The sequence below is a fragment of the Artemia franciscana genome, chromosome 18 (assembly GCF_032884065.1).
Source record: "Artemia franciscana chromosome 18, ASM3288406v1, whole genome shotgun sequence".
Lineage (NCBI taxonomy): Eukaryota > Metazoa > Arthropoda > Branchiopoda > Anostraca > Artemiidae > Artemia > Artemia franciscana.
In genome coordinates, this window is record NC_088880.1 from 8,823,946 (window position 1) to 8,840,181 (window position 16,236).

A 16,236-nucleotide genomic window follows, 5' to 3' on the forward strand; every position below is an offset into this window, starting at 1 on the left:
GAAACTAAACATTTACCAAGCTCCAACTCATGACAATTGTCAATTCATGACAATATGCTAAAGAGAGGACAGAATGCATTCGGATAAAATCTGGATTCTGTTATAGAGGTGTTCAGTTCAATTTTGGAAATAAGTCTAGAACCGGTAGGTTTATTGAGGAGGAAAGACCTTAAAGCTCTTAGATGGATTAATGTGATTGAGGTAAGGTAAGGTGAAACATGTTAATGGGGCATGTTAAGGTAAGGTGAAATTGTAGCCTAGTTAACAAAGGCCTATAGCCTAGCCCAAATTATATATTTCCCTTTTATTTTCCATCCATCACTCTTGCTTTAACCCGTGTTGGCCAATCCGCAAATTGAATCAAAGCAGACAAATTCAAGAAACGGAAAAAACACATAGGAAATAAATAATTTAGGATATATATTTGCACATTCGAGGAGGGGAATAAATTATAGTGGTAACAAATTCAAAATATGATAACTGTATATTATGAAGTAAGAATTGTTTTCGGTAAAATTCTAGTTAATTGACTTCTTGCTATCTCAGAAAGGGTTTAGGTTAGGAAAATGGAACTTTCAGGGATGAATTTAAAGACTAAAGTAAGTCCCGGGAAGGTATTTTGAAGCAACTACCTCCACTCCTTCTCCCTCTAGAGGGCCTGACCTTTGACGACCTCTAAAAATATGTATGTTATACATACTTTAGCCTGTAGACCCATCCCCGAAAGTTTCATTTTCCTAACCTAAACCCTTTCCGAGATAGCAAGAAGTCAATTAACTAGAATTTTGCCTTGTTTTCTTAACACGCTTCCTTCTTAATAGCCGATTCTAGGCTTCTACTCAATTTTGAGCTAGCCTAGCTTAGGCTATTACCAAAGTGACTCTTCTACATTCTAATCTAGGCCCACTATCAAATGGAATAATTTGTAAATAAGATATACAAAATTTTATTAAACTAGAAACTCACCAATTCATTAACTTCAACATTTAATGTTTCTTAAAACTTTCATTTAGAAATCTGTAAATCCGACTGGCTTTTAGTGGGCCTACACCTGGGCATAAGCCCAAATCTTCTTCACTAGCACTGACAATATTCACAAAACTTCCAAAATTGGATAAGAGATTCGTTGCATCCGTTTTATTCACTGATTTTATCGAGGTTAGGGCATCTATCATCTAAAAACGAAAAAAAAGGTTATCACGTTCACACTACAAGCACCAAAACAATACTAAATAACTGAATAGCTTAAGGAAAAGAATGAGTTATGAGTGTGGTTTATACGCAGAGTATCTTCGCGCTCGCGCACGAGTCCAGTACGACACAACTTGGAACGTCACAACCTTCGCAAATAAATAGCTTTAGTGACGATACGCCGCTATGCGAAAATAGGAACGGAAATGGTTTTTGAAGCGCGTGTAACTCAACCCCCGCTCGACTCAACCCAGTTTAACTCGGTCATCGTTCAACTCAACCCCCGTTTAACCAGTTGCGTCCATTGGGAGGATGAGGAAGTCGGGTGTACATCTAGATTTAGAAAAATTCCTTTTTGGGGTATTTCACTGAAAATACCTTTTTTTTGTGTTTCCATTGAAAAATATATAAATATCACCCCTCCCCAAATCTAGAAAGTGCAATTTGCCCACTAAATTTCCGTGAATTAACGCCACCAGAGTTAAATCAACCTCCGTGCAACTCAGCTCCTCGTCAAACTCAATTCCATTTATCTTGAAGTCCATTCAATTCCACCCCAACACCCTCCCCTAATTGACGTCTTTGTCAATGGTGGGCTCAGCATCAATACAAAAGGTTTGAGAGGATTTCAGCAAAATTACATTAAAGGTATAAAACCAAGATAGCAAGATCGCCTAGCTCAACTGGTAAAGGATTAGACTCCCAAACTCGAGGTTTGGGCCCCTGAGGACACATTTGGTCCTCAGCTTTATAGATTATGAGCAAGCGTTCGATTCTGCTGATAGAAGAGCTTCAGCGAAAGTCTTATCCTTGTATGGTGTACCAGACAAATACATTAAAGTAATTATTGCTGTGCACGAGACGAGAGTAACACTGCTGCGGTTAAGGTAGAAAATGAGGTTAGCAGCTGGTTTCGCATTAAATCAGGAGTTAAACAGGTTTGTGTTATCACGGGGATATCACGGAATCAAATGGGGAGAAAAAATCTGCCTGGACTTAAATTATACTGATGATTTAAGCATCCTAGATGAAAGTGTGAGCAAAATGAATGAACATTTAGAGGTTTTGTAAGTTCAGAGTGCTAGATTAGGCTTAAAAAATAATATTAAAATGACTAAGTCACTAAGGCTAGGAATAAGTAAAGACGAAAAGGTGACGTTGGGTAATGAAAAGATGGATCAGGTGGGCAGCTTCACTTACCTTGGTAGCATGGGCGTACGGGGGGAAATTGAGCGATCGAAAATTAAGATGGCTAGTGCCCTTTACAATAGTAAAAAGTGCTTGGAGAGCAACTACCCCCCCCCCACGCCCACCGTTTCCCCAAACCCATCCAATCAGAATTTTGAGATAGCCATTTTGTTAAATGTAGTTGAAAGTTCCGGAAATTATGTCTTTGAGGATAACCCCCCCCCCACAGTCCTCAAGACAAGGGTTTTAAGTTATGCCCTTGGGGCATAAAAGGTTTTTTTTATAGAAAGCGTTGTCGTAGAAACTTCAAAAAGGGCTCATTAGATTGAAAACTGAAAGAGCTAGTGCCTTTTTCAATGGTCGAAAGTGATTGGAGAGCAACTAACCCCCCTCCCACACCTACCATTTCCCAAACACTTCCAATCAAAATTTTGAAATAGCTATTTTGTTCAACGTATTTGAAAGGTCCGGAAATTATGTCTTTGAGGATAACATATCCCCCAGCCCTCAGGGTAAGGTTGTAATTCATGCCCTGAGGGCATATACGGTTTTTATTGAAAGCATGGTCATATAAACTTCTGAGGGGGCTCACTAGATTGATAATCAGAAGTTTTAGTGCTCTTTTTAAGAGTCAAAGTGATCGGAGGGCAGCTAAACCCCCTACCCCCCCCCAGACAACATGCTTTTGGGGTTGAAACAAACCCCAAAGTCCAGGGGCAAGGGTTGTAAGTTATGCCCAGGGGTTTTTTAAAGATTCTATGGAAGGGATAGTTGTATAAAATTTTGAAGAGGCTCTTCGGTTATAAATTAGAATTTATAGTTCCCTTTTAAGAGCCAAAAGTGACGGAGGGCAGCTAGCCTCTCCCCTCTTGCGACAACCCCTCTTTACCAAACAAATCTGATTAAAATTGTGAGATAGCGATTTTGCTCAAAATCGTCCAAAGAACTAAAATAATGCCTCTATGGTTGACACAGCCCTCCCCCCGTGCCCTGGGGATAGGGTTGTAAGTCATGTCCTGGGGTATATAAGTTTTTTATGGAATGGATGATCGCATACACTTCATACGGGGCTCATTTGATTTGAGACTGAAGGTTGTAGTGTCCTTTGTAAGAGTCAAAGGGATTTGAGAACAACCCCCCCATGCTCATCATTTCTCAAAAGATATCCAGTCAAAATTTGGAGATAAAAATTTTGTTCATTGTCGTTGAGGAGTCTGGAAATTGTGTCTTTCAGGTAGACACCCCCACCCCACAGCTCTCAGGGCAAGAGTTGTAAGTAATGCCCCGTGGGCATATAAGGTTTTTATAGGAAGGGTGATTTTATATGCTTCGGAGGGGACTCATTGGATCGGTAATCTGAATTTCTAATGCCCCTTTTAATAGTCAACGTAATAAGAATGCAGTTATGCCCCCCACAAAAAAAGACACCATGTTTTCCCGAAATACATCGAATAAAATATTTTTAGACAAATAGTCTAAAGATCTTATATCAAGGCTTTTGGGGCTGATACAGACCACCAGAGTCTAGGAGCTAGACTTGTAAGTTATGTCAGGGGGCATTTAAGTTTTTATGGAAGGGATGGCTATTTAACTTTAGAAGAAGCTCATTTGGTTTCAAATTGCAAATTCTAGTTCCTTTTTAAGCGTCAAAAGTGCCCCCGACAACGCATCTGATTGAAATCATGAGATAGCGATTTTGTTAAAAAAAAAGTTAAAAGAACATATAATAATGTCTCTAGGCGTGAAACAACCCCCCCCCCCAGCGCCCTTGGTATAGGGTTGTAAGTTATGTCGTGTGGGCATATAATTTTTTTATGAAATGGGCAGTCGAGTAAACTTCAGATGGGGCTTATTTGATTTGAAGTTGGAAGTTATTCCTTTTTAAGAGTCAAAGTGATTTGAGAGCAACCAGTCCCCTCCCCCCCCTCCAAGCTCATCATTCCCATTAACACCTCCAATAAAAATTCGGAGATAACAATTTTGTTCATTGTAGTTGACGATTTCAAAAATTATGTTTGTGAGGAGGACACCCCCTCCCACTACATTTCTCAAGGAAAGGGTTGTGAGTTATGCCCTGGGGACGCAAAAGGTTCTTATAGAGAGGGTGGTCGTATATGCTTTGGACGTAACTCATTGTATTGGTAATTAGGAGTTCTAGGGCCCTTTTTAAGAGTCAAAGTGATCAGAGCACAGCTACCCCCCCACACACACAAACACGTATTTTTTTCCTGATATGCATTCAATAGATATTTTGAAACAGTTCTTTTATCCAACATAGTCCAAATATCCTATAACAAGGCTTTTGAGGTAGATACAAACCACCAGATCCTGAGAGCGAGGGTTGTAGGTTATGCACCTGGGTACTTAAGGTTCTTATAGAATGGGATCGTTGTATAAATTTTAGAGGTGGCTCAATTTGTTGAAAGTGGAAGTTCTAATTCTCTTTTAAGAGTCAATGGTGATGGAAGTCAATTAGCCACCACCCGACTATCCCTTTTTTCACCAAATGTATCTGATTAAAATCGTGCAATGACGATTTTGATTAAAATAAACCAAAGAACATATAAATATGCCTCCAGGGTTGGCACAACCACCTAGAGCCCTGGGGCAAGGGCTTGAAGTTATGTCCTGGGGGCTTGTAAGGTTTTTATAGAATGGGTGGTCATTTCAAATCAGATGGGTCTCATTTGATGTTAAATTGGAAGTTATAGTGTCCTTTTTAAGAGTCAAAGTGATTTGAGAGACTCCCCCCCAACGCCCACTATTTCCCATAACAAACATCAAAACAAAGTTTTAAGACATCAATTTTTCAGCACTGATGAAATTTTTCAAACAGTTCGTGGTAACAAACTGTAGTAAGGAGCGACCCGGCTCAATAGTAACCGAAACTCTAAAAATGGAATTTTGATACCAATAGTTACATCAAAAGAATCGCATTTTAATGCTGATTTTAAATATACAAGTTTCATCAAGATCAGTTATAACCATCAAAAGTTACGAGCCTGAGAAAATTCTCATTTTAGAAAATAGGGGGAAACACCCCCTTAAAGTCATACAATCTTAACGAAAATCACACCATCAGATTCAGCGTATCAGAGAACCTTATTGTAGAAGTTTCAAGCTCCTATCTACAAAAACGTGGAATTTCGCATTTTTTGCCAGAAGACAGATCAGGGATGCGTGTTTATTTGTTTTCTTGTTTTTTGTTTGTTTTTTTTCCCCAGGGGTGATCGTATCGACTGAGTGGTCCTAGAATCTTGCGAGAAGGCTCATTCTAACGGAAGTTAAAAGTTCTAGTGCCCTTTTTAAGTGACAAAAAAATTGGAGGGCACCTAAGCCCCCTCCCACGCTCATTTTTTCCCCAGAGTCACCATATCAAAATTCTGAGATAGCCATTTTATTCACCATAGTCGAAAAACCTAATAACTATGTCTTTAGGGACGACTTACTCCCCCGCAGTCCCCGTGGGAGGGGCTGCAAGTTGAAAACTTTGACCTGTGTTTACATATAGTAATGGTTACTGGGAAGTGTACAGTGTATCAGAGAACCTTATTGTAGAAGTTTCAAGCTCCTATCTACAAAAATGTGGAATTTCGCATTTTTTGCCAGAAGACAGATCACGGATGCGTGTTTATTTGTTTTCTTGTTTTTTTTTTTTTTTTTTTTTTTTTTTTTTTTTTTTTTTTTTTTTTTTTTTTTCCAGGGGTGATCGTATTGACTGAGTGGTCCTAGAATCTTGCCAGAAGGCTCATTCTAACGGAAGTTAAAAGTTCTAGTGCCCTTTTTAAGTGACCAAAAATTGGAGGGCACCTGGGCCCCCTCCCACGCTCATTTTTTCCCCAAAGTCACCAGATCAAAATACTGAGATAGCCATTTTATTCACCATAGTCGAAAAACCTAATAATTATGTCCTTAGGGACGACTTACTCCCCCGCAGTCCCCGTGGGAGGGGCTGCAAGTTGAAAACTTTGACCTGTATTTACATATAGTAATGGTTACTGGGAAGTGTACATACGTTTCCAGGGGGATTTTTTTTTGGTTTAAGGGGAGATTTGAGGGGGGGTACGTGGGAGGATATTTACATGGAGAGACTTCTCATGGTAAAAGAAAATTTCAATGAAGGGGGCGCAGGATTTTCTAGCTTTATTTGAAAAAACAATGAAAGAATAAATATGAAAAGTTTTTTCTACTGAAAGTAAGGAGCAGCATTAAAACTTAAAATGAATAAAAATTATTACGCATATGAGGGGTTTACCTCCTCGTTATATCTCACTCTTTCCGCTAAAGTGTTTTTTGTAATTTCAACTATTTATTCTACGGCCTTTGTGATTCAGAGGTCATTCTTAAGGAATTGGGACACAATCTAAGCTTTAAAGTAAAGAGCGAGGTATCGACGAGGGTTGAACCCCCTCATATACACAATAAAAACGTAAGGTTTCTTACGTAAAAAAGATTAAAAAGTAGAGTTAATAGAAAGGGTCAAACCTTAGCGTAAAGAGCGAGGCATTGAGGAGGAAAAGTCCCTTTCATATACGGAGTAATTTCTGTTCGTTTTAAGTTTTAATGTCGCTCCTTACTTACCGTTACAAAAAGTTTTTTTTTTTATTTAATAATTTAATACCATCAATCGGTCCTGAAGCATTGCTGATACGGCCTCTTGACAGCCTAAATGGGCACAGTGTGTTTAAATTTATTTAAATACAGTTGCAATATTGCCCAAAATTTTCGCCTTAATACCCTTAGGTTTATTAGTAGTAGCAGTAGCACCAGTAGTTATAGCAGTAGCAGTAGAGTACAGTTAATAGTAGTAGTCTTAGCTTTAGTAGTAGCAGTAATAATAATAATAGCAGTAGTAGTAGCTGTAGGAGTAGAAGCAGTAGTATGATGATGCAAATAAAGTCTTTCAGTTAATTCAACATCCTCCACAACAAGCATTGTAAGTTTTAATTTTACACACGAAACTATTCCTAAGATGTTGCTGATACGCCCTTTTGACAACCAGCATACGGAGGGTAGGTTGTCATCCGTACAACAGAAATATTCTCTGAAAATTTCACCCTTCGTACCTTAATAGGTTTCAGAAATTGAACTAGCCAGAAGACCCTCTGTGTATACATTTAATGCTGCTTCTACGGTCACTGTACCTAACGACACTAATGGCATTAAGTTGAAACTTATAGGGAACGTTTAGGGGAAGTTCCAATCAAACGAAAAAACTATGTGCATGCAGGTATTAATATAAGCAATAAGCAATAATAGTATATAAGCAATATAGGGCATATAAGGACATAAACAGCGATACTCTATCATAGCTAGTAATATCATTAATATTTTAAAGGAGCCAATTTGATTTAAAATTAAAAGTTCTTTTGCCCTCTTAAGAGTCAAAAGTAATTTAGCTCATAATTTTCCAGACTCATCATATCAAAATTCATATCAAAATTTTTAGACGGCCACTGAACTTTCTAGTAACTATATCTCTAGGGTTATTGGATAGGTCAATCCCCCACAATTATGTAATTTGCCCATTATGCTTAAAAACTAAATGTTGTCTAAAAATTAAATCAAAACGCACTGTCTGTATACTGGTTGCCAATAAGACATCTCAGCACTTTACCAAGAACGACTGAGGGTATTAAGTTCAAACTTTCGGTACTATTTCTATTATTACTTCCGCTCTTAATTTTTTACTAAATCAAAAGAGTGTAAGTGTATCCGGGCTGTGAAAGAGCATAGACATAATTTTTGGGAATTGTATTAAGTTTTATTTATCAGGTCAACTAGTGGATGTATAAGACTAAATTATACACTACTATTTGTGTGATATTTTCAAAAGGGTTTATGTTGTTAAAAATTGCAAAAAAAAAATTCTCCAGCAGGTAAATAGCGTGTCAAACTATAAATTCTTAAAGAAAACCAGAAAGATTCAAACTATTATTTTATTTTTCCCTGAAAAAGACTATGTTAATATAATACGAACAGAAATAAAGAAAACAACTTTTTCCACAAAATAAGTTTTTCAAAAAAAGTAAAGAACTCCATAAAACCAAAAAATAACAAAAAAATAATCAAATAATCTACCAAGCATTCTTTTAAATGTATTAAATTGTTTTAATAAATAATTCTTTTAAATGTTTTCACTTTTATAACTTCTAAGATATTTACTTGAAAAAATTTATAACTTTTGAAAAAGTTATAAATTTGTTTTTAAAAATTTTATAACTTCAAAAATTAATTAAGATTTTAAGGAATAAATATTAGCATATGTATATTAAACTGACAGTGCACATTCATTTGAATTTTTTCAGTGAAATGCAAATTATATTCTGGCTTTTAGAAAGCATAGGGGGTTTTGAACCCTACTCATATTAATTTCTGCTCGTCTTGAGTTTGACTTGGTTATTTATTGTAATTTCTGTTTGTTTTGGGTTTCATTTATTTATTGATGTTGATTTTTGGTATTTGTATGCTTGGTAGATGACTTTATTCTTTTTTTGTTCGTTTTTGGTTTAATGGAGTTCTTTATTTCTCTTTGAAAAACTTATTCTGTGAAAAAATTTTTTTTAATTAATTATTAGTAAAGACAGTGGGAGCAGTGAAGATGTTAAAATTAGAATAGCCAAGACTCAGGGTGTTTTTCCGCAATTATTAAAATAGTTCGGAAATAGGGAGATAAGTCTACAAACCAACATTAGAATATTGGAAGCTAAAGTGATGACAGTGGTCAAATGTAGCTTTGAAGCATGGGCGCTCCGCAAAGCGGATGAAAATTTGCTAGATATTTTTTAGAGAAATTGCCTACGGATTGTTCTGGGTACCCGGCTGACTGACCATATTTCAAACAGTAGGCTGTACGAAAAATATGATTCAATCCCGCTTTCTACGCCTATAGTGAGAAAAAGGTTGAGATGGCTAGGACACGTTTTGCGGATGTAACATGACAGACTGCCGAAGATTACCCTTTTTGGCCACCCGTCTAGGACTAAATGAAAAGCAGGTTGTCCTTGCTTGGGGTGGGAGGATGTCGTAAAGAAAGATCTAAGTTAAATGGGAACTTCCTAGGAGGGTGGAAAGAGGAAGGCCTTGAATAGATTAGAATAGAGAAGGAGTGTGCGTAGGTGTGTTGGCCTCAGGCGGCTTGGTGCTGCGGTTAGTTGTTAGTAGTAGTACTAGCATTGTTTTCTTCTTGAGCTTGTTGTGATTCTCACTGTTGCTTCTCTTCTAATCGCAGATTTCATTTACAATTCAGTATGTTCGCTCAAGGGTGGATCCAGGATTTTTGTTTGGGAGGGGGGGGGGGTTTGGTTGTTACAAAAAAAGGACCGTAACAAAAATGACACGTGTTTATACATATTTTAAACTACAGCTCGATCCCAAAAAAACGTAACTAATGATTTTTCAAAAATAATTCAACATAGTAATTGAAAGCTAACAAAAGAAACGTAAAATATACTAGACAGGCAGTTCTTGGTTGTTTTTTTTTCTTTTTCTTTTTTTGCACAAGTTGTTAAGTAAAAGCATATCTTATGCCAAATACAGCAGTTGATTTCTATCGGGCGTGGTTTACAAGCTTACGACTAAATGAGAAATACCATAACAGCATATCTCTGTCGTCACAAGGACACATTTCAGTGAAATTTAATTACAGGGAACTCGTAAGCCAATCCTTCAAAACGCACCATCCCTCGAAACCCGAAATTTCTTACAGAGTAGTCACTAGAGACAATATTTCTTATTTTTGCTTATCTAAGAAATATTTTTACGAATTATACGACACTTGTGGGTTCACACATTTCTATGAATATCTTATTTATTTGGCTTTATCTAGCCAAAATTGGCTTTACTTGAAACAATAACGGCTATAGACTGCTGTAATTTTGTAGGTATAACAATTTACCTATAACCAATACAGTACTTGGTCAGAAAATGGTCCATATTTTAACACGGTACTCACATAATGGGAAGACGGATAATCTTATTGATTACATTAGTGTAAAGCCAAGAATAGTTGGATCGATACAAGATACTAGGGTATACAGGTGCGCTGTTATTGATGTCAAAAGTAAATATCAAAATCTTATAGTTCCTAGAGTTGATCTAAAGCTGAAATTGAGGAAGGGTAAATACCTCCCGGTAACTTTTGACGTTGGCAGACTCCATGGTGACAATATGAGAAAAACTTTCTAGGAACTTTTGAATACTGAACTTCCACCTGACGAATGCCCTGACGAAGATAGGCTGTGCATAAAAGATTGGAACTATTCTGGTGTTGCGAGATGGTTTGGAATCTCCGTTCCGTCATAACCTTCTTCCTTTATCCCATAACAGAAAGGGAAATCCAGCTTGCGTGGCCTCATAGTGGCGTCAGGGTGGACCTTTCACGACTTTGCCTAACCACAGCCGTGACTACAAACGGAGCTGCAGGGTGACCTTGAGGAGTGGCGACCCTCGAGGAAATTATAGTCTAGTGCCCTGACTAGCAAAAAACAACCACATATAAGGTCATATCCTTGTATACTATACCAAATAAATATGTTAAAGTCATTAGTGCTATGTGCGAGAATAAAATTGCTCTGACTTTGTCCTAAGGAGCACGACAGAGGCTATGGGAGAGCATGGATTCAAATGGGAAAGTAAAATTCTCCTAGAATTAAATAATGCTGAAGATTTGAGTGTCCTAGATGAAAATTTTAGCAAAATGAATGATTTTTTTGATGTTTTGAGAGTTCAGGGCGCAAAAATAGTTCTGAAAACCAAGTCACTAGACTGTAGATAAATGAAGATCAAGCGGTGATGTTGAGTAGCGAGAAGATCGATAAAGTAGATAGCTTCACTTGCCTAGGTAGTATTATTAGTAAGAATGGTGGATATAGTGAGGATGTTAAAAGTAGAACAGCCAAGGCCCAGGGTGTTTTTTCACAGTTAAAAAAAGTTTGGAAGAATCGGAAGACTGTGAGCCAAGACTATAATATTAGAAGCAACAGTGATGACAGTGGTCAAGCATGGTTCTGCAATATGGGCGCTCCAAAAGACGGGGACGGTTTTTTAAATATTTTCAAGAGGAATTGTCCACGGATTTATTCGGTTGACCAACTAACTGACCGTTTTTCAAACAATAAGCTACACAAAAAATGTGGCTTCTATCCTGTTTTCTAGGGCTATACTGAGAGAAAGGTTGAGATAGCTAGGACACGCCCTGCGGATAAAATATCTTCCTTTTCGGACAACCACCTAGGGCTAAACGAAAAGAAGGTGGTCCCCGAACGGCATGGGAGGTCGTAAGGAGTGACTCAATGGAAATTTGAACTTCTTAGGAGGATGTAAAAGGGAAGCTATGAATAGAGCAACCAGGAGGAGCAGCTTACGTAACTGTATTGGCCTCAAGCGGCTTGGCAGTGCAGTGAGTTATAAGTAACAGTAGTATTAGATCGGATTTAGTTGTTAATTTTTGAGTGAAATTGATAACTGTAATTAGTCATCAATCAGCATAATTGGCTTCTGTACACACCCTTATTCTCTGGAAGAGCCTATCATGTGGCGAGAGTTCAAGTGGGATTCTGGTGAACCCCAATATATGGTGTTAATATGGTGAGGGACCATATTAACACCATATGGTGAGAAGAAAGTCAGTGCTTTTACCTCCACTTCTCTAAAAACTAAAGACATATAACCGGAATACTAACAAGGTTTTCCAATAATGTCGTATATAATTTTGAGACAATAAATTTGTTTTAAGTAGCCTCAACTGACGATGCTGACGAAAGATTTGCGTAAAAGCTATTTTTCGAATTTTTTTAAATTCTCAAGATTTAAGGGCACAATATTGTGTGAAGACCAGTTTTAATACAATTAGTTTGGTATATGGCTAGAAAAGAACCTATAGAGAAAAAAGCGTGTTAAGAAAACAACTCTTACTTCATAATATGCAGAATAGTTATAGCTAGCAAATCTTGCATGAAGCTAAGCCTTTTCTCCACTTATTTCGGTGTCTTTCTACTTTTTCTAAGAAATCTAAAAAAATTTCACAGTAACATTTGTTTAATTTTGAAAAGTCTGCTAACTGTAGCATTGTCAGCTCAAAATTCTGGCCATTTTTCTGAAACAAACCGCTATCTATACTTTTTCCCGTAGACTTTTTTCATGAATTTTGTGTTGCCGCAACTACAATTACTCAAGTCCCCTAAAAACAAATTCTTTAAAGGGTGCTTTGCTTCAGGGATCAGGGGAAAATACCCAGCATTTTAATTGGAGGGGTGGGGACAAGAGGGGTCCATATCCGGATAGTCAAGGGGCACAGGATATGTGATAAATTTTAACAATTTTTTTACCCCCATTCCCCCTTGAATTTACAAAATTCAGTCAGAGCCATTACTGAGCTAAACTGAACTTACGAAATTCAGTCAGAATAATAACTGAGCTATACTTAAGATAAATTTGTGCATATCATTTTTCTTATGTTATAGGAAGACCACAATAACAGTCTAACAAACGGTTGCACCATCTATAAAATTTCTCAATTTTGCATAGATGCCAATAAAATCTCTGCCCTACAAAATGTCCATAGACATACTGTAAAGGCCATGTTCTGTTATATAGTTGCTTTCCCATGTTTTCTTACTGGTCGGATGATTAATTTTTGAAGTCTAAGGTAATTATAATTTGAGAATTTGCACTCAGACGTTTTTTAAGAGCATACTTAATTGTAATATACATTTCCCCTATTGGTGAAATACCATCTATTCTTTACCATCTATTCAATGTCCTTGTCTTGTTCCATTGTTTTTTTTTTTTTTTTTTTTTTTGATATATTTTATAATAGTGTTTTATTCTTGTTCTCTGTGGTCCATTACAAGCAAAGCTTCTTGGGCCTAGTAACCACTTTACTTTTGTAATAGTTTTTCTTTTAGTATCAATAAATTGATTGATTGATTGATTGATTACCATTATGTATTTGTAATTACGTTACCATTATTTTTAAATGTGAGAAACTATAAAATCGACTTTTTTTCTTACAAAACTTATGGAGAAGTACAACCCTGACACGATAGCAAGTGGCTAGTACACCAAAAATTGCAAACCCCTACTGGATACCTCTGCAAACCTCCAGCCTCTATGTGCGCAATATTAGTATCGAAAAACATATATTGAGCCACATAACAAAACCATACTCAAAACTCTGTAGCAAAGTGTTTGTCTTTCTGATACAAGCGACCTGAAAAGACTGTTTCAAAGTCCAGCGTCTTTGCAACTACCCTCAACATTGAAAGGCCGAAGTCTTATCGTAGATAAATTAGATTTCATTAAAATTTGAACTGTTCAAGTTATTTAACTGAAGTATATATATTTTATTTAACTGAAGTTAATAATTTTAACCATACTTCAAACAAATTTTCTACCTAGAGCGACTCCAGAATAAATTCTTACCCTAAACAAAAAAAAAACTCAAATATAAGTCAACAGTCACGTAATTTGCTATGGGGCAGAGGGGAGAGGCTGCCCGATTCCGACCTCATCCCCCGCTGAAATTTAGTTTCTCCAGAAATCTTGCCAAAACTAAGATAAACCTGCATAATTCAAGCATCTAGAGAAAGAGGCCAGTTTTCTTTAGTATATTATTGCTTTTATGATACTGTATGGCTCATTTTTCCATTTTCACTGTCATATTCACCTGATTTGGGAAAATTTGCTCTAGCTTTGCCCCCCCCCCCCCCACTCTGGAATTTTGACAAAATTACGCCACTCAAGTCAAATGGGACCATTTCTTCAACTTGTGTTTAAAAAAAAAGGCTTTAAGCAGTACTATTCTCTAACACAAACATTTGAGATCCCCCCTCCTTCATGCAAAAGCCTCGGCAATTCTAAGTTTGACCCCCCAAAAATATAAAAATACTGAAACAAGTATTTTGAGAAAACATAAGGCTCTCTCAAATAGAAAATAATTATTCTAGAACATAGGCAGTGAACAACGGAATGATTTACAGACTTCAACGATACATCGACACATTTGTCTTTACTACTAGATATACCCACCACGAGAATGGTCAAGGACCCTCTGCAACCATGTCATCACTTTATTATCCTCATTTTATCCTAAGTTGGGATATACAGGCCTAACTGTGATGGTTACGAATAGGCCACACACACAAAAGATATAAACATCAAATGTTTAAGAAAAGGTGTCATAAACATACAAATTGATGTGCACAAAATAGAAACTTACGGGAGTAGAAAAAATTTGATGAGCAGCAATATAAGTTTACGAGAGTAGAAAAATTTGAAGAGCAAAAAAACAAACTTACAAGAGTGGAAAAAATTTGAAGAGCAAAAATAAAAACTTAGGAGAGTAGAAAAAATTTGAAGAGGAAAAAGAAAGCGGTTACATTTAAATTTCACCGGAGAATAGAACTTTCATATAAAGAAAGAAAACGATCAAAAATGGGATTTTTAAAGGCCAAATGAAAATACTGAAGAAAATACAGAAAGCGAATATTTCTAGAAAACAACCGCCTCTCTTCTTCAGTGCGAACAAAATAATATGATCAAGGAAAAATCAAAAACCAAAAAACAAACGCGGAAAGCACAACAAAACTAATGAGAAAACCGCAAAAAAATAAATAAAATTCAATGACGAAATTTTATTCTTTTATTCTTTTAGTAATTTTGCTCTTACTCTTTTATTCATATTATTTTGTCCACGCTGAAGAAGAGAGGCGGTTGTTCTCTCGAAATATTCGCTTTCTGTGTTTTCTTCAGTATTTTCATTTGGCCTACAAAAACTCCATTTTTGATCGTTTTCTTTCTTTATGTTATGCCACGCCAATGTGGTTTAAGAAATTATAGAGCTTTCTTTCAATCACACAGCCGAGAAAGAACCACTGAAGGTATGACGCAGCAGAAGCTAGGTGTCACGTGCAAGGTGCGAACCTAATGACTAGACAAGAGAGTGGCGGTGAGCACGACCCCTAAGAGAAGCCATGAAAGGAGTTGGTGGTTCACATTTTGCTTTTCTTGAGGTAAGCTTATACGATGCAAACACTTCATGAAAACAGCTGGACAACGCCTGTTTGATAGGTTTGGTAACATTCAATAAAGGAACAATTAAAAAAATATGTTATTTTGGGCTCAAGTACAATTTACATCTATTTATGCTGCCTATTTCCATAATGTTCACACAAAGTACTGCCAAGGAAATGGGACTAACTTCCAAGTTTCAAGACGATAGTAGGCTTTCAATGCAGGATCTGGGTCTCAACGATCAATGCTGGCCAAAAGAGTATGGGTAACTTATAAGAGTGGAAAGGGCTGCTTGTGTCGACAGAAAACATCAATGCCATCTAGAGTTTAACGTTCTTTGCATTTGTTCAGTCTAATCATAAGAACGATTAATTTAATTGGTATAATGGGTATAGTATAGTAATAAGTGTCTGATCTCAGTTTCTGATAGAACAAGGATTACAAAGCTTGGAAAAATGCAAAGAGACGCCAAAGGCTAAATGGCGCTGACGGTTTTTCTCAACAGTATTGCTAGTTTTTACTCTTATAAGTTACCTCTACTCTCTATGCTGTCCTGCAATCTATTGGTACCACCGGATCTTCCGTCTAATTTTCGCTCTTGGAACTAAACTACTTTACACTCAGTTTCTATAAATACTCATATGAAAATTATCTTTAACATAGTGTGTAGGCAGCAGTGCTGCAACAAGTACCCCAAATTTTTACTTAAGTATCAAGTGTTAAGCAATCATTGTTTTTTTACTTAAGTATTAAGTAATAAATACTCTCCAAATTCTTACTTAAGTAGTACTTTAAGTACTTATTCTATATGTTTTTTACATATCTTATATATATGTATATATA

The 16,236-nt window shown here is 36.7% G+C and overlaps 2 protein-coding genes across 2 annotated transcripts in view; both read right to left on the minus strand.

Annotated features, from left to right (window-relative positions):
• The window catches only part of LOC136038570 (cadherin-23-like), a 155,744-nt gene extending 154,573 nt beyond the window's left edge, over positions 1 to 1,171 (minus strand). The window contains exon 1 of the mRNA XM_065721748.1: positions 967 to 1,171. The gene's annotated coding sequence lies outside the window, so the exon portion shown is untranslated. The remainder of the gene's footprint in view (positions 1 to 966) is intronic.
• The window catches only part of LOC136038571 (DNA excision repair protein ERCC-1-like), a 41,074-nt gene continuing 25,768 nt past the window's right edge, over positions 931 to 16,236 (minus strand). The window contains exon 5 of the mRNA XM_065721749.1: positions 931 to 1,175. Within this exon, the coding sequence (XP_065577821.1) occupies positions 987 to 1,175 (189 nt within the window). The 3' untranslated portion in view covers positions 931 to 986. The remainder of the gene's footprint in view (positions 1,176 to 16,236) is intronic.